General features: G+C 40.6%; 1 protein-coding gene across 7 annotated transcripts in view; it reads right to left on the bottom strand.

Annotated features, from left to right (window-relative positions):
* Positions 1-18469, bottom strand: part of Snap91 (synaptosome associated protein 91) — a 114938-nt gene that overhangs the window by 20710 nt on the left and 75759 nt on the right. For 6 of the 7 annotated variants that reach the window (XM_090338501.1, XM_090338500.1, XM_090338502.1 and 3 more), the window contains exons 11-15: positions 15119-15146; positions 8770-8879; positions 6540-6652; positions 2213-2227; positions 1906-2073 (exon numbers count right to left, since the gene is read on the bottom strand). In XM_090338501.1, the coding sequence (XP_090194627.1) occupies positions 1906-2073; positions 2213-2227; positions 6540-6652; positions 8770-8879; positions 15119-15146 (434 nt within the window). The remainder of the gene's footprint in view (positions 1-1905; positions 2074-2212; positions 2228-6539; positions 6653-8769; positions 8880-15118; positions 15147-18469) is intronic. The other variant, XM_090338503.1, reaches the window with a different exon arrangement.

Genomic DNA, 18469 nt, shown 5'->3' with positions numbered 1-18469 from the left:
AGCTGGATGCCAGTGGCTCAGGCCTGTGATCCTAGCTACTCAGGAGGCAGAAATCAGAAGCTGGTGTTTAGAATCAGCCTAGGCAGGAAGTTCTGTGAGATTCTCATCTCCAGTTAAGCAACCCCAAAACCAAAAGTGGAGCTGCGGCCTAACTGGTAGAACATCAACCTTGAGCAAAAACAGACTCAAGTAAAATGTCCAGGCTCGTAGTTCAAGCCATAGGACCAGCCTAGGACAAAAGAAAAAAAAAGGACTGTACATTTTGAATTTGATGAGTACTGGTAGCTACTCAAGAGGTTGATATGAGAACTGAGGTTGAAGCCAGCCCAGGTGAACAAATCTGAAAGACTATATTCAATTAACCAGCAAAAAGCAGGAAGTGAAAGTGTGACTTGAGCAAAAAAAAAGCTGGGCAACAGTGCCCAGGTCCTGAGTTCAAGACCTAGTACTGGCACTCCCCCAAAGAGATCCCCCCCAAATGTTACGCACTAAAGCTCAGCCTTTGCTGAGTGCTGGCGCTGCCCTCGTTAGTGTGGATGGCCCAGCCCAGTTAGCTCCCAGGCATGTGAAAAAGCATACAATGTCAAAGCTGTTAAAAACCTAAGAAAACATTAATTAATTAATTTGTTGCTGGTCGTGGGGTTTGAACTCTGGGCCTGGGTACTGTCTCTGAGCTCTTCAGTTCAGGGCTAGTACTCTACCACTTTTGAGGCACAGCTTCATTTCTGGTTTTATGGTGGTTCATTGGAGATACGAGTTTCACAGACTTTTCTGCTTTGGCAAGGCTATGAATCAAAATTCTCAGATCTTAGATCCTGAGTAGCTAGGATTCCAGGTGTGAACCGCTGGCACCTGGCCATGAGAAAGCAATTTTACTGCCTTCAGGGACTATTTTCATTGACTGAAAAATTTATGTGAATATAAATCTGAATATTTTTGTTAAAAAATAGGTCTTTTCCATTTCCCAAACTTATAACCTGGATACAGTAATGATTTAGAAAAATACCAAGGTTTTAGTATTTCATATTCATATGAAACAGCTATTTTTATGAAACTGAAATTCATTGTGCTTCTTCCTAAACAAAACCACACAATTACTTGGCCGGGGAGTGGCAAAGACACTGTGAGATCAGTGGGGCAGGCCTCCTCTCTGGAATTCTCTGCTGCAAGCCCAGTATTACTTGTCCTGGACAAACTCACAGGGGAGGCTGTGTGTTCCCAGGGGAAGACCTGAACTCCCCTGACCCCCCCCCCCACACCAATCCCAGCTGGTTCCTATTCCCTTCCTAGATCTTCAAGATGCTCTGGAAAAGACACATGGTAATGAGCCAGCCCCAAACTAAAATGAACACCAGAGCACCTGCTGCCTGCCATTGACACAAGGCTTCCCAAGGCTTGGAGCCCAGCTCCAACCTCAACCTGTTTTCACTCAGCACATCACAGGCGGCCTCAGATATCCTCTCACAGGTCACGACCCAACTTTTTACATAGCTGGAGTGAGCCAACTGTGGCAAAGGTAGACAACTGTAACCACAGGGAGGCTGCTCAGCCTGAGCTTGTCTCTGGAGGACCCTGCTGTGCTGCTGCCCTAAGTACTGGGACATGACTTAGGCCGGGACTGCCTCTGTTAGTGTGAACATTCTCGGGTGGGCATGGGTCTGGACCTGAGGTTGGTGGGCTTGCTGGGGCCCAAGTGCAGAGGGAAGGGAGTTCTGGGAGCAGCACCAGTCACCACAGGGTGTAAAGGGCTGATGAGATTAGTGAGACAGGTATGTATAAAGTGGAACCTGAAGTTCTCTCAACACTGCTATGCCATTTATAACATAAGCAGACTGAAGTGCCTCTATGCCAGGTCTCGTCTGCCACCCTGGCAGGCAGCGAGGTAGGCACTGAGGTGAGACTAACCTCCAAAAAGATCCACGTCCGCGGTGACGGCCGTGACCGTGGTGGTGGTCGCGGCCGAGGCGGAGGCCGTGGCAATCTCTGCAGTCGTGGCAGCAGGAGCGGGCTCTGGAGCGAAGGGGTCGGAAATCTGTGCTTCAGAGGGGGCAGAGGAGAGCGCAGCCAAGGAATCTGCATTTCGTCAGAGACAGAGTGTGCAGGGGAGAGAGGGAAAGGACAGGAGATACCCCAGACTCAGAAAGGTCAAACCAGAACAGTTAGGAAGACACAGAGGGTTCTTAAGAGTAGGTACAAATACAGGGATACTCACCCTCTCCCAAAAGGTCTACGGTGTCCAGCAGGGGCAGCATATGAAGAAATAAGAGCTATAGCTGAAACATGCATTCAATCACGGGGAGGGGCAGACTAAAGTTTAGCTTTGAAGTCCTTTCCAGACCACTCATAATTAAAACAGACACACACCACCTGCATGTACACCTGCGTGTTACCCTTGCAAGCCGGAAGGGGCCTTGGTCTGCATATCAAAGTTCCAGTGTTACAGGGCAGTTGACAGAATTACCTGAAGTCCAGCCTGAACAACTGTGACAAAGTCAATGTGTTTCCTAACTGATTTACTATTTCATCTGCTCTGACTGATTTTGCTACACTATATCAATTCCCAAGCAAGGGGAGCTAGCTGAGCTTCACGGATTCTCTCTTTATTTGGTGTGTCACGTATAGCTGGAATACCAGGGAATAACAGAGGCTTCCTGGTAGTTGCAGTTTAGATAATAGAGCATGTCAATATAGTAAAATATCAGAATGCAAGTGTAGGTATCTTTTTCTTAAGTTTCACATTAGCAGGTACTCTTCAATATAATATGTAATATTGACTGAAATATAAAAATCATGTAAAATTATCATTATTGATATTGTTATTATTATATGGTACTGGGGAGTTGAACTCAGGGTCTCAGACTTTCCAAGCAGGCTCTCTATCACTGAGCCATAACCCCAGCCTATTTTGCTTGAGATAATTTGAGGGTCTTATGTTGATGTCTGGTCTGTTAAGGGCCCTGAGCTTCTTATTTACAATTCTAGTGTTGCTTGCATGGCAGGCCCGGCCTTCTCTGTTGGGATGGCAGTTGTGTTAACTTTTTGCCTAAGCTGGCCTCGAACCCTAGTCATCCAGACCTGCCACCTCACTCTAATCTCAAAAGATTAGAGTATTGAGCCATCACCCCCAGCCTTACGAGGATTATTTTAAAGATGAAAACAAAGAGGGATGATGAGACCTTGCAATGTTTTGTCCTTTCTCAGGTTGGCATGCAGCTGAGATTTCTACATCAACAACAGAACTAGAGTAAGCCTGTTAAATAAAATGCCTCGGAGCAGAATTCTTAGGTATACTCAGGCATGGTGTGCAACATGCATCCCAGAGCTCATATGTGTATTCACAAACGCCATTGCAAATGTATTTAATCACGAAGAAATGTCACTGGAATTCATTAGGGAGCTATATTTTCAGGGTCTTAAACATAATGTGAGAACCAAGACAACCAACATTTTTAGAAGGCATTTAAACAAATGAGAAACACATATCTGACATTGAAAACAATTACATTTGTTAAACTATATTAACAGCAGAAAATACACTGCTCCCAAATCAACACAGGCCTGATAGTTTTTTCCCCCTCTTACCTGCTATTTGTTAAGCTAATGTTCTAAAATATAAAAACTGAAAAGGGAAGTACTTCTCCATTTTAGTTCAGAAGTAACTTCAATTTCTTAAGGCTTATATAAAGTTCAATAATTTGCTTAGCAATTAGAGAATCTGCCCATGAGCTTTGGCAGTGCTATGTAATTCTGTGATTCTAGGTGCTTTGTGGAGACAGAAATGGTACCTCATCCTCTCAAGTCAAAGCCTCTATCCCATCAGTGAACAGCCATTTCATCTCAAGTAGGAACCAGTGCCCCATCTAGTGGGCAGTTTAGAAAACAGAACAGTACCTCCACAATGGTAGAGATAAGAAAAGCAACATTTTGTAGAAGACCAATATGCCTTTTGTTGAAACCAACGAATGTACTATTAAAACTAAGCTTTAAATGGTCAAAGTTTTATTAAAGTCTTGTATATGAGTTTCATGGCAGAGAAAATGTAAGGATGTGGATGAAAAACTTGAACAGTAAGATACTGTCATCATGACAATAAACTGGCAGCAAACTGAAACTATTTAAAAGATAAAGCTCAGGGTGACAGATTCATACCCTGATAAGACCTCTTCAACTATTCTTAAATCAATTAAAATTTAATAAAATTACATTAAAATAATTTTGTTTAAAAAGTGGCTACGACAGCATTAGAAATTGAATATCTCAATATAGGAGAACACATAAAAAAAGAACATCGCCCCATGGAAAGACTTGGAAAAAAATTATATTAAGTGAAGTAAGCCAGACCCAAAGGAATATAGGCTCAATGGTTTCCCTCATTTGTAATAATTAGTACACATCTAGGACTCTACTAGTAGAGGATCACAGTAGCCCAAAACCTAGGTACATAAGGTCATATAGGATGAAACTAAATGAGAAGATCTCTAGAATATGGAAACAAGAGCTTTATCTTGTGTGATTGTTGTTCTTAATGTACTATGTTATTTCTCTTCTCTTTTTTTGCCCTTTGGTTAATTTCATATTGTTACTGTACCTGACTTGTTACCTGGTACATTGTATATACCTCTATTTGTTTATTCGAAATAGGAAAGTGAAGGGGGATAAACAAGATGATGGGGAGGGGGTAGGGGGAGGGAAATGGGGACAAAAACATGAGAAGGGGTATCAAGGTGTGAGAAGTAATACACCTACTACCTGGGGAATGTAACTGTAACCCCTCTACACATTACCTCAACAGCAAAAAGTAAAATAAAAAAGATTGAAAAATGGAAATAAGTCAACGTTAACAAATTCGGGTTTATAATCACACACATTGCTTAACTACTTTCCTGTTCTTTTTGTTAGCTGGAAATAAGATAAAAATTTACAGAATGTGCTTTTTTGACTATTCTAATTGATTTATATTTACCTTATTTATCTTTATTTCCCCTACATTTCAGTCTTAAGTAGTTTCTTGTTCACACACCCATCTCCTGGTTGATTTTCCTTTTTTTTTTTTTTTTTTTTTTTGCTAGTCCTGGACTTGGGCTCAGGGCCTGAACTCTATCCTTGGACTTTCTCAAGGCTAGAGCTCTACCACTTGAGCGTCAGCACCACTTGTGGCTTTTTTCTATGGATGTGGTACCAAGGAATAGAACCTGGATCTCCGTACATGCTAGGCAAGCACTCTACCACTAGGCCAAACTCCAGGCCTCCTGGAAGATTTTGAGATTCCAGAATATAAAGGTTGGAAGTAAAGAGAAACAAAATAGAAGAGCAATGATTCTTCATACCCACTTCTCAGATTCCTTTCCCTTTTGCAGTGTTGAGACCCACAGAGCAGGGCAAACTCAGGAAGGACTGGGGAGCCCCACAGAGGAACAGCTAGCTGCTTTTTGTGTTTCTATGTCCAGCCAGTGCCAGCTACAGACAACTGCTCCACACAGAACCCTGGAGCATGCTCAGCAGGACTGTGATTTCTGGTTCAGAGGCTGTGCAATCATTCAGTCACCCTGGAGCAAAGGCCTCTGAAATTCCTAGAATGCAACCAGAGTCGACTCTTGATCCTATGCTGGTGAACTTGTAAGAAACCCACCCAGGGTTGATTTAATGACCTTGGGTAAGGTAACTTCATTGGAGTTTGTTGTTAATGAAAGATTCTGATTATGAAATGATATATTAACTTACAGACTTTATTGTATGCTAGTGATGGGAAATAATTTAGGAGAAAAAAATCCTCAGTGGTTATTTTATTGCCTTACAAGATAAAAATTTTGAATCTAACCAGACTATCTCATTCTAACATTCCTTTCCAAGACCCTGGAAATATAATAACCTCAAAATATCCTAAACCAGCTTTACCATATGACTTGCATGCTTTACATCTTAGCCTATCTGAAAAAAATGTTATTCTGATAGTTCAGTGCAGTAGAGCATAGTGTTAAAAATAGTTCCACGCAATTCTGAGACTTGTGCAGTAATTAATTTTATGTTACCATTAATTGAATACTTAGAGGAGGTTGATTTTTCTGAGATCTGTGCATCAGAGGGGAATCACGTTGTCAGACATAACTCCTCTCAGTTAATCAATGTAGCAGGAAGCAACGTGAACTGTCTGAAGTCAAACACAGTGCAGATAAAGCCCAGCCAGGCCTACGGGGGTCCAAGAACCAAACTGACAAGATCAGGTTAGATACAGACTCTGGAAACGCTTCCTAAAGTCAGGGGATGTGAGATTGTCCAGTGTGACTGACTGCCCACAGACGTATTACAGACCTGGCCAGAAGTTTAGAATCACACACAGAAAAAGACTTACTTTCGTTCAACTTTTGAAATGAGAGGAATGGCTGCTTCAACATGTCAACTGTACTAGACGTTTTCTGTCTCTCTCAACATATATTTCAATCAGCCATGTGTGCTCCACGTTTTCTAACACCACGGTGGATAACAACCATCATCGCTGAGATGAAACGGCCAGAGAAGGGGCCTAGGGTGCATCCACTCACCTCCCCAGGCAGTGGCTCCGCTGCCCAGTGGCGCTGCGGGGGCTGCGGCTGCTGCTCCTCCAGAAGAGAAGTCTGGCTGGAGGTCCAGGAGGTCGCTGGATGGCTTAGAAGCACTGAGTGGAAGAGAGAACTTCAACATCAGATGTGGAAATGTGGAACGGTCTAACATGGCTTGAAATGCTCACAGAGAAAGAGAAAGCAGCAGAGACTCAGGATATCTTAAATCTGGTAAAAGACTAGTGATTTGAAAGTACAACAGCATGGTGTGGAGCAAGGCTGGTGGCTCCCTTTGTGAGGGAGACGCTGGTGAGTAAGTGCTGTAGGCTATGAGGCCAGGTCTCCGTCACTAACCCCCCCCCCCAAATGAAAGAACAGAGATTCAGAAGCATGGAGGGCCCTCACTCCAGTGAAATATCAGCGCCAGGATTTGAATCCAGGTCATCTCCTATTGGGCAGTAAGCATCATAACTTCAGGTTATTTCTCCATTATCTACACTTTCTTTTTGTATAGAAAAATTATGTTTTGAGAAAAATTTAAAAACCAAACAATACTAAAGTGAGTAATTGCTAAATTACTTTTCCCCTAACTATATTGGGAATTTTCCTGGAAGAAGACTCATTGAAAATACTGTCCGCATTTTGCATTCTTAATTGGGGGGGTGTGCTGATTAAAGCCTGTTGACCTGCTCAAGTTCCAAGGAAAAGCTCAAGTTTCATTGTTTAGAATATGGGCTCCAAACTCTCAGTGTCTAGGTTTCTTAGACATGTGGAATTGCAGGCTTCTACTCTGTCCTACTGCAGCAAAATCTTCATTTTAACCAGATCCTCGCAGGAGTCACAGAGGTACTCGAGTGGAGGTTATTACATGAGGCACCCAATTAGAGTCCCAGCCTCTCCATTCCATTTGTCTTCCTAAAAAGCAATCTTATCTTTATCGTTTTTATACATATCATATGGTTTGAACTCAGGGCCTAATACTTGCTAGACTGGTACACTACCACATAAGCCACATGAAAGCCCTGTTTTTTTTTGGGGGGGGTGTCATTTTATTTTACAAAGTTTTAGTAAGCAATAATTTTAGCAAAACAGAGTTAAGTATGGAGAAATGGGGACAGAAACAAATCCTGCTCCCCTAGCAGGAAGTGGGAGTTTAATCACTTGTGGATTATTTTAGAGATGACACCTCACGGACATTTCTGCCCCGTCTGGCTTTGAATCACCATCCTCCAGATCTCCGCCTTTTATATATACCTAGGGTGACAGGCATGAGCCACTAGTTCCTGGCTCTTCAAGTAGCACAGATTTAAAGAAAAGATGGAGCTACTTTCAAAAATCATTTTAAAACCCCTAAAAGCAACGGCTTAGTTTAGATGCCCTTTTCATGACTACAGCTGGATTGGGGAACAGCAAAGAGGACATGTTTATTGTGAAGAGTATCAGTTGTATCAGGAGCTGGAGGTACAGCTCAGTAGTGGCAAGCTTGCCTGTCAGCCACAAAGCCCTGTGCTCAGCTCCAGTACTGGGGAAAGGCTTTGGGAGGGGAGCTTGATGCTTTCAGCAGCAGCATTTATCTTAGAGCAGCCACCACAGCAGCAGCAGCCTGGACTGGGTTTTCTGAGGCTGGCTTTATAAATAGTGACTGAAGCTCACCATGAACGTGGGTACACACATTGCTTTATCGACATCTCTAAACAAAGGCTTTCCTAAAGAGAATCACAGTGGAAGAAGACCAGACTCCCGAGAAGGCAAAGAACCCCGGTAGTTAAGTGGTCCTGGTATTTGCAGAGCCATCCCCAACTTCCTCCAAACCGTCCAGGTGAAGAAGTGTTCTAAAGCTGATTGGAACACTGGAAGGCCTCTTCCAGCCACCAGTTTCAGTTCCCAGAACACACCAACTCATTGGCTTACAGCAGAAAGTTGGTGCCTGCTTTATAAAGCCTTTCACAACAGCTTTAAACATCCCGAGAATAAATCAGCCAATGAGAAGCACACGTCTCCTCCACTTCTCTCCACTTCTCTGGGAACGTCTGGGCAGGAAGGCAGCTTCTACAGCTGAGATCCTTCTCATAATCTGTAACTGGGCCAGAGAACTTAACTTAGTAGAACAAAAATAACTCCTCCTCGATTCATTTAATTAGAACTAGAGATCATTTGAAGAAAACCTCTAGGTGCAGAACCTACCAATAGATCCAAGTCTGGCTGGGGTATGAATAATAGACAGGTGACTAACCTGACAGGTACAGCCGCAGACGCTGTTGCAAATAAATCAACTGGTGGGGATGTGTCGATGGTTTTAGCTGGTGTGGAGTTTGGAGATGTAACCGTGGTGACTGGAGATGACTGAAAGTAAAGATGTAGACACATAATCCAGTCAGATCTCAAGCTATATGGTATAGAGACACAGGTTAACTAACATTAACAAGCTATAGATTTTGGATAGTGCACATCCAAATTCTATTTTATAGATTACATTTAGTTTTCCATTGTATTTAGAAGAAAAATATTACAGGACATTTCAAAATGGTATACTCATGATTAGGGTCTATAAGGGAAAATGAACTACAACAAGAAAGATACAAAAGTAACTAAAGCAAGCAAAGGCTGTTGGCTGCCACCCTAACTAGACATATGATTTCCAATGGAATGCACATAAAGGAAGTTATTTTTCTCTTGTGCCAGTCCTGTGGCTTGAGCTCAGGGCCTGGGTGCTGTCCTTGAGCTTCTGTTACTCAATGCTAGCACTCCACTTCTTGAGCCACAGCTCCACTTCTGGCTTTTTGGTGGCTACTTGGATATAATAGTCTCATGGACTTGCCTGCTCTGGCTGGCTTTGAACTGCCATCCTCAGATCTCGGTCTCCTGAATAGCTAGGATTATAGCTATGGGCCACCAGCATTCGACTTTTAAAGGAAGTTTTGAAAGAATAATTTAAGCAAAGAGAATAAATAAGAATTCATAGAAAGTTTCAAATTCCATGGTATTTATTCATCTATGAGTATAACAAATTAAGAAGTATAAATTCAAAAGCTAGGCAACTATTAACCACTCAGCATTTTAAGACAACACACGAAAGGTGTGAATATGATCACTCAGGAAACTGCCTTTCTCTCCAACAAAAGTTCAGCTCCAAATGGAACACAGAATTGAAAAAACTAGCTGAAGCTGGGTGTGGTGGCTCACATCTGTAATCCTAGCTACTCAGGAGGCTGAGATCTGAGGATAGCAGTTCAAAGCTAGCTTGTGCACTAAAGTCTGTGAGACTTATCTTCAATTAACCACCAGAAAACTGGAAGTGGGGCTGTGGCTCAGGGGTAGGGTGGTGTAGCTTTGAGCTGAAGAGCTCAGGGACAGTGCCCAGGCCCAGAGTTCAAGTCCCATGACTGACAAAAACAAAACAAAACAAACAAAAAATAAAAAAAACCCCAACAAACCAGACAGAGATTCATCAAAGAAAGAGAACTATAGACCTATTTCTTTGATGAACATCGATGCAAAACTTCTGAACAAAATACTGGCCAACCATCTACAACAACTCATCAAAAAAATTATACACTATGATCAAACTGGATTCATCACAGGGAGGCAAAGCTGGTTCAACATACACAAATCAATTAATATAATTCAACACATCAACAGGAGCAAGGACAAAAATCACACGATTGTCTCAATAGATGCGGAAAAGGCATTTGACAAGATCCAACACCTCTTTATGTTAAAAGTTCTGGAGAAACTAGGAATCCATTGAACATTCCTCAACATAATAAAGGCTGTGTATGACAAACCCACTGCTAGTATTACACTTAATGGTGAAAAGCTAAAGCCATTCCCTCTAAAATCAGGAACAAGACAAGGATGCCCACTCTCTCCACTACTCTTTAACATAGTATTAGAATTCCTAGCCAGTGCAATAAGGCAAGAAGCAAGCATAAAGGGGATCCAAGTAGGGAAAGAGGAAATAAAACTATCCCTCTTTGCAGATGACATGATTCTGTATTTAAAGAATCCTATAGACTCTACTCCCAAGCTCCTTGAGCTGATTCAAAACTTTGGAAGGGTAGCAGGCTATAAAATCAACCCTCAAAAATCAACTGCCTTCCTTTACGCCAACAGTGAGAGGAACGAGGCAATAATCAGGAAAGCAACTCCTTTCACAATAGCCTCAAAGAAAATAAAGTACCTAGGAATTAGCTTAACTAAGAATGTAAAGGACCTTTTTGATGAAAACTTTAAAACCCTGAAAAAGGAAATTAAAGCAGAACTAAGGAAATGGAAAAACCTCCCATGCTCCTGGATTGGAAGAATCAACATTGTGAAAATGACAATCTTGCCAAGGGCTATCTACAAATTCAACGCAATAGCCATCAATAACCCAATGGCATTCTTTAAAGAAATAGAAGAGGCAATTCAAAATTTCATATGGAATAATAAAAGACCCCGTATAGCAAAAACACTTCTTAGCAGAAAGAACAGCGCTGGAAGAATTTCAATTCCAAACTTTAGACTCTATTACAGGGCTATAATTCTCAAAACAGCTTGGTACAGGCACAAGAACAGGCCTGAAGACCAATGGAATAGAACTGAGGACCCAGATATTAAACCACAGGCCTATGGCCACCTAATCTTTGACAAGGGAGCCAAAAAAATAGAATGGAAGAAAGACAGCCTTTTCAACAAGTGGTGCTGGCAGAACTGGTTAAGCACCTGCAGAAAACTAAAGTTAGATCCTTCTTTGTCACCATGCACTAGAATTAACTCCAAATGGATCAAAGACCTGGAGGTAAAAGCTGACACACTGAAAACTTTACAAGAAGGAATAGGAGATACACTAGGCTTCCTTGGCACAGGTCGAAACTTTCTTAATAAGGACCAAAAATCACAACAAATCAGAGAAAGGCTGGATAAATGGGACTGCATTAAACTACGGAGCTTTTGTATGGCAAAGGACATAGCTAGCAAATTAATTAGGAAGCCTACAGAATGGGAGAAATCTTCACCAACCAAACAACGGACAAAGGCCTTATAAAATATATCAACAACTCAAAAAATTGAATCACTCCAAAACTAATCTCCAAAGTAACAACCATCCCATTAAAAAATGGGCCAAAGATTTAAAGAGAGTCTTCTCTGAAGAAGAAACAAAAATGGCATATAGACACATGAAGAAATGCTCAACATCTCTGGTCATAAAAGAAATGCAAATCAAAAGAACTCTAAGATTCCACCTCACTCCAGTTAGAATGGCCAGGATCAGGAAAACTAATAACAACAGATGCTGGAGGGGATGTGGCCAGGAGGGATCACTACTACACTGTTGGTGGGAGTGCAAACTCATTCAACCACTATGAAAAGCAGTATGGCAGTGCCTCAAAAGGCTAAACATAGAACTCCCCTATGACCCAGCAATTCCACTACTTGGCATTTACCCAGTCATCCAGAATCTAGGACATACTAAATCCACTAGCACAACAATGTTCATTGCAGCATTATTCACCATAGCAAAGATATGGAACCAACCTAGATGTCCCTCAGTTGATGAGTGGATCAACAAGTTGTGGTATTTGTACACAATGGAATTCTATGCTGCTGTCAGAAAGAATGACATCGCCCCATTTGTTAGGAAATGGAAAGACTTAGAAAAAATCATACGAAGTGAAGTAAACCAGACTCAAAGGAACTTAGGCTCAATGGTTTCCTTCATTTGTCATAATCAGTAGGAACCTTGGGCTCTACTAGCAGAGATCTGCAATAGAGCAAAACCTTGATTCATAAGGCCATATAATATGAAGCTAATTGAAAGGACCTCCAGGATATTGAAACAAAAGCCATATAATGAATGATTGTTGTCCTTAATGTACTGTTATCTCTCATCTCCTTTGCTGTCCCTTGGGTATCTCATATTGTTACAGTACCTCACTCTGTTATCTGATATATTGAATTTATTTGTACTTGATTATTTGAAATTGGATAGGGAAGGGGGGAAAACCAAGACGGGGGTGGGGTTGGGTGGGGTGGGGGGAGGGTAATGGGGACCAAGACATGTGAAAGGGTATCAATGTATGTGAATTAATGTACCTTCTATATGGCAAATATCATGTAACCCTTTTATTAATTACAATAAAAAATGAAAAAAAAACCCAACAACACCCCCCACCACTAACAACAACAACGAAAAACAATAAAAGGATGGGCACTGGCAGTTCACACCTGTAATCCCAGCTATGAGGCTGAGATCTGAGGATCATAGTTCAAAGCCAGCCTGGGCAGGAAAGTCCTTGAGACTTTCATTAATTACCAGAAAACTAGAAAAGGTGCTGTGGCACAAAGTGGTAGAGCACTAGCCTTGAGTTGAAGACCTCAGGGGAGTATCCAGGCCTAGAGTTCAAGCCCCATGACCAGCCAAAACAACAACAACAACAACATCTAAATAAATGTAAAAACACTGATGTTATAAAACCACAGAGACTTTAATGACAAAAGAGCACTCCCAACATAAAGGCAGAAAAGACAGTCTACAAAATCCTTTAAAATGCCATGTAGGGGCTGGGAGTTTGGCCTAGTGGTAGAGTGTTTGCCCAGCATGCACAAAAACCCTGGTTCGATTCCTCAGTACCAAATATATAAAAAAAAGGCAGAAATGGTGCTGACGCTCAAGTGGTAGAGCTCTAGCCTTGAGAAAGCCCAAGGACAGGGCTCAGGCTCTGAGCTCAAGTCCAGGACTGGCCTCCCCCAAGAAATGCCATGTAATCTCTGAAGAGACAGAAGAGCTAGGAAAACAGAAGACAAGTAATATTATTATAAAACGATGGGGCTGGGAGTTTGGCCCAGTGGTAGAGTGTTTGCCCAGCATGCAGGAAGACCCGGGTTCGATTCCTCAGTACCACATACATAGAAAAAAGCTGGAAGTGGTGCTGAGGCTCAAGTGGTAGAGCTCTAGCATTGAGAAAGTCTAAGGACAGTGCTCAGGCCCTGAGCTCAAGCCCAGGAGTGGAAAAAAAAAGAAAGCATCAGTGGTTGGCTAGAAGGTGGGAGCAGATCAGGCCAGAGGATGCCAGGGATTTTAGCTAGCACACTCTCCTAGCCATTGTAGCTTTGAATATTTCACACAGATGTAATGACTTTAAGTGTAGCCTTGTTTCAGAAAAGCCAGAAAGTTTTCTGCATGTTTTCTTATTTAACTTTATGACTAAAGGCCCTATGGGTCCTGGAGGCAGCCAGCCAGAACGTGTATAGCCCACTAGACTTGAGAGCCATCAGCAGCCCCACTGTCTGTAGTGACAGCAGATACACTGGGACCTTGTCAAGGAGTGGTAACATACCCCCTTTTGCTTGGAAAATACAATGGCAGATGTGAACTATCACAAACCAAATCCATCCTTCAGTATGCCTCAAAAAAGCCATGGAAGTAAAAAGAATTATTCACATTATTATAGCAGACTATCCAGAAGAAAGGCTTGTAGAAGGAAACAAGCCAAGTAATGTTTCCTTCTCCCTTAATGCAGCCACAAGATCCTGTGTTTCCTTCCTCAAAGGGCTGTGATTCTGAACACATGAAAGGATTTGGAATGTTACACTGTCACACTTGTCTTTATTTGTAACATTAAGGCACAGAACTCTCTCCTACTTTACAAACAGTTCTAGTGGAGAACTAAAAACATATAATATGGCATGGTATCCTTAATATGTGGCTATTAAATCCAAAGAGTACAAGAGTGAGGACTCAATAACTGCATGCCCAAAGCTATGGCCATGGTAATGGAAATATAAACATAACTATATAGACATAAAAGCCTATGACTCTATAGACATAATGTTTTATTTCTTAAATTAATGTTTCTATGACATACAAACCCTTAGCCTAATTTTGATTAAGTTCTAAATACTAAGTCCCAGTGATTGTAAATAGAGATTCCCTCCTTGAACACTTGTTTGTTACACTTGTCATTTAAAATATGATGTAAAAATCAACATTAATAAATTCTTTAATAAAAAACATATAATATGCTCCACTGGACTCAGAAATTAATATATAAAAATGTAGCTTTACCTTTTCTCTGAAGTTTAAACCACATGATCCAGCAGTTCTACTTATTTGTATAAAAACCAAAGAATTGAAAGGAAGGTCTAAAACACTTTTCTGTCACACTCATGTTCACAGCAATGTTTTCCATCCTCCCCTGAAGATGAAAGCCAAGGAGGCATCCAGGGTGGAGCCAGGACTGCGGACCGAGACCCAGCCTTGAACAGCAAGGGCACTGGGCCACGGCCACAGCATGGCTGACCCTTGAAGATGCCTTGTAGTAAAATGATAAGCGGACAGATAGTGTTTGAGTCCACTTATGTGAGGGACCTAGACTCATCAAATCAATAGGAACAGAAGGTAAATTTGGGGTTTGTCAGGATTGGAAGCCAAAAGGAAGGGGAAGCTCCTGTTAATGAATATAGACTTCCATTTTCAGGAGATGGAAAGTTCTAGAACACCATGGTGTGATGCTTTCATATACAACAATCTGAATTTACTTAATGTCACTGATCTGTACTCAGACAGAGGAAAACCAAAATAAAACAGTAAACAAGCTTACCTTACTTAATGGAGAAGGAGCACCAGATCTAAAAGGTAACATGAGAAAATGGGAGTTGAATTTACTTGCATACATGTAGAAGCACTTCAGTTTAATATGACACATCATTTTAATATGACATTAAAATGTTTCCCATAGGTTTCCCAAATGCTTGGTCTGAATAGTTTCCAGTTTGCTAAACTGACTTGGTGGAAAAATAAACAATGAAACAAACTGATGAGAAAGGTCTACTTATTTTCAGGCTCATGAGGGTAGCAAATGTGGATTTCCATCCATCTTCATAGCAGTAGCAAAACAAAATCGGCAGGAAGTCACTAGAATGCTGTTCAATAGCAGGCATCCATTTCTACATAATTGCTCATTTCCAAGCATTTACTGAGAAAAAGAGATTTAGTATTCTCAGTGTTGACAGAAAATTGCTTAGGAACCTAAAACTCAAGTATAGAATAAAGTTGAAAATTCTCACAGGAGGTTTTAACTAACAATTTCTCTACTTTCATCATTTTTCCTTTTCATTTATGGAATAGAGACTAAGTTTAGACAAAACTATTGACTTCATCTCTTCAAAAAGCAAGACCAACACAGCAATGAAAGCCATTTGTTACAACCAATCAATTTCTCTCTTAAGTAAGTTTCATAAATCAGTTCTTTGCCATATGAGAACAACGAGAAACAAAGAATTGAGAAAGATAATTGAAAAACAAGCAAGCACTTCTGAAATGTGTTTTGATGTATTTCCTATCTTATAACAAGAATAAAGTATGGTAAAACCAACAGAACTACCTGATATCAAAGAATATTATAGTCAGAGCAGTGTACAGAGATTCATAATTGACACAATAATTCATTTTCTGACTTCCACAAGAATGCTGATACTAAATGATATCTGTAGTAATCCTGGGGGCCAAGCAGACAAAAGCAAGACTCCTCCCATTACAGCTGAGCTTGCCTCCACTTCCTGCATTCTAACTGGTTTATTACCTGTCTTCATAACCAGAAGCTAAGGAAGAAATTAATTTCTCTTTCCCCCTTTCTAGGCCACACTGGGGCTGGAAATTCAGGGCCTGGATATTATCTTTAGGTGTTTTTGCTCAAGGCTAGTGCTCCTGCACTTGAGTCATAGCTCCACTTTTGGCAGGCTGGCACTGAATAGCAAATCCTTAGATCTCAGCCTGTGGAGTAGCTAGGATTACAGGTGCGAGACACCAGTGCCGCAGTCATCCCTTTGTTTTAGATCCCCAGCACTTTATATAGCTGCAGGTATTTTCTCTACCATTCCTGTATTATTTGATTACTATTATTTTTTTCCCAGTCCTAGGCTTGAGCTCAGGGCCTGAGCACTGTCCTTGGATTTTTTCAAAGCTAGAGTTCTACCAATTGAGTCTCAGCACCACTTTTCTATGTACGTGGTACCTAGGAATTGAACCGGGGCAAGTACTTTACCACTAGGCCAAACTCCTGGTCTACTATTATTTGAAATTTTAAGTGAGAATATATAACTGTCATTTAAAGTCAACAAATTAATCAGAAGCCCTGACAAATGACTTTCTCTTCAACTAAGCTGTTAAGACTTCTGTTTCCAGGGAACAGATTAGGCCTTTGTTGTGGTTTGTATTTGGGAGTATAGTTTTAGAGAGCATCATTAACCATGGATTAAAAATCCAAAGACACGGCTCACTGGTCAGAGGGGCGGACAACTTGTTGTTCATGTCTGATTATTACTTAGCGCTGACTTCTGACTGTTGGAGTCTGGGCCTTTTCCCCAGTCCAGCCTGTCTTACTGAAAATGCCACATGCCTGGAACATTTGAACATTTATTTGTTCATTTCTCTTTTATACAACGCATAAATGGTTGCTTCTTACATGTTTCTTGCTTAATTTTCCATCTTACTGTTGGTCATTGTCCTTTATGAAAGAAAATGTTATAATCTTTTATATAGAGACAATGCTTGTATTTAAATGTTACCTAGGGAGATCTAGTACATTGGAAAAATTCTGTAAGATGTTTACAAGAGAAGGAAGGTCCCATACGGCATCTACTCTAAATTCTGTAACAAAGTTCAACAGAGATCAATGACTTTTTTTTACTATGATTACAGCAAATACCAGGTTTTCTTTTAATATGGTAACTTTCAGCTGTTAAAAGAGAAAATTTTGTTATTTCTTTTTAGATTTAAACAACAATCACTACATGGTTTTGAGTATAAATGTTAGCCAGATCTAGTGAATATAATGTAACCCTTTTATTAATTACAATAAAAATATAAGGAAAAAAATAAATGTTAGCTAGAAAAACTAGGTATGTTAAAAAAAATCTATTACTTCTAAATAATTTCACCACAAAGGAGTTATTTTGGGTTTCCTATACTCTCCATGCTAAGTGTACCCACATATAGAATAAATTTTTCCTGTGTCCTGTGAAACCACAGAAACATAATCTACAAAATTTGTCATGTAGTATTGCATACAATTGGAACCATAAACATTCTGGACATAGGTACTGAGGAATATGTATGTTTTCCATAGCCAATATTTGTAAATGCTTCATTTTATATGTAAATAGAAATTAGAATAATTTTATAATGCTACTGGCTGACAAAGGACAATTTTAAATAATTTTCTTTATAACATTGCCTGTTAGCACTTCTGTTATGTCCATTCAACCAATGGAAAATCTTTGATTTCTAAAGTCTAAGAGGAATGTTTATCCTAAAATAGGTTGTTAGTTGTGATCTGAGAAAACCAAAGGGAGAAAACATTTATGCCAGTCACCTTGGGAGACAAAAATAAAGCACAATGATAAAACACAGATACACAACAAGAACAGAAATGTTTCAATAACAAATATGAGATACTAACAGGATTTTTTTATGGCTGCATTTTTAGTAATTATTCAATATAGTACTCACCCTTCACTTAAGTTCCCCGGTAAGCACAAATATACAAAGAAGAGAATAGTTAACTGCTATAGTGCATCTATATGTGTATATGTACACATACATATACACAGATCTACACTGTGTGTGTGTTATACACACATACACATCCATATATCCACATGTGTGTGTGTGCAAGCGCTTGCACATATGTGCACCTGCATGCATGTGTGGTGGGCCTGGATGCTATCCTTGAGCTTTTTTTGCTCAAGGCTACTACTCTACCACTTGAGCCTCAGCTCCATTTTTGACTTTTTAAAAACTATTTATTGGAGATAAGAATCTTATGGACTTTTTTGCCCAGGCTGGCTTAGAACATTGAGCCTCAGATCTCTGCCTCCTGAGTAGCTAGGATTATAGACATGCACTACTGGTGCCCAGATTGCTTAGATTTTTAAAAACAGGGAATAAGCAA

Source organism: Megascapheus bottae, chromosome 8 (genome assembly GCF_031878675.1).
Source record: "Megascapheus bottae isolate mThoBot1 chromosome 8, mThoBot2.hap1, whole genome shotgun sequence".
Lineage (NCBI taxonomy): Eukaryota > Metazoa > Chordata > Mammalia > Rodentia > Geomyidae > Megascapheus > Megascapheus bottae.
The sequence above is the reverse complement of the archived record's forward strand: the minus strand, read 5'-3'. Positions and strand labels throughout refer to the sequence as shown.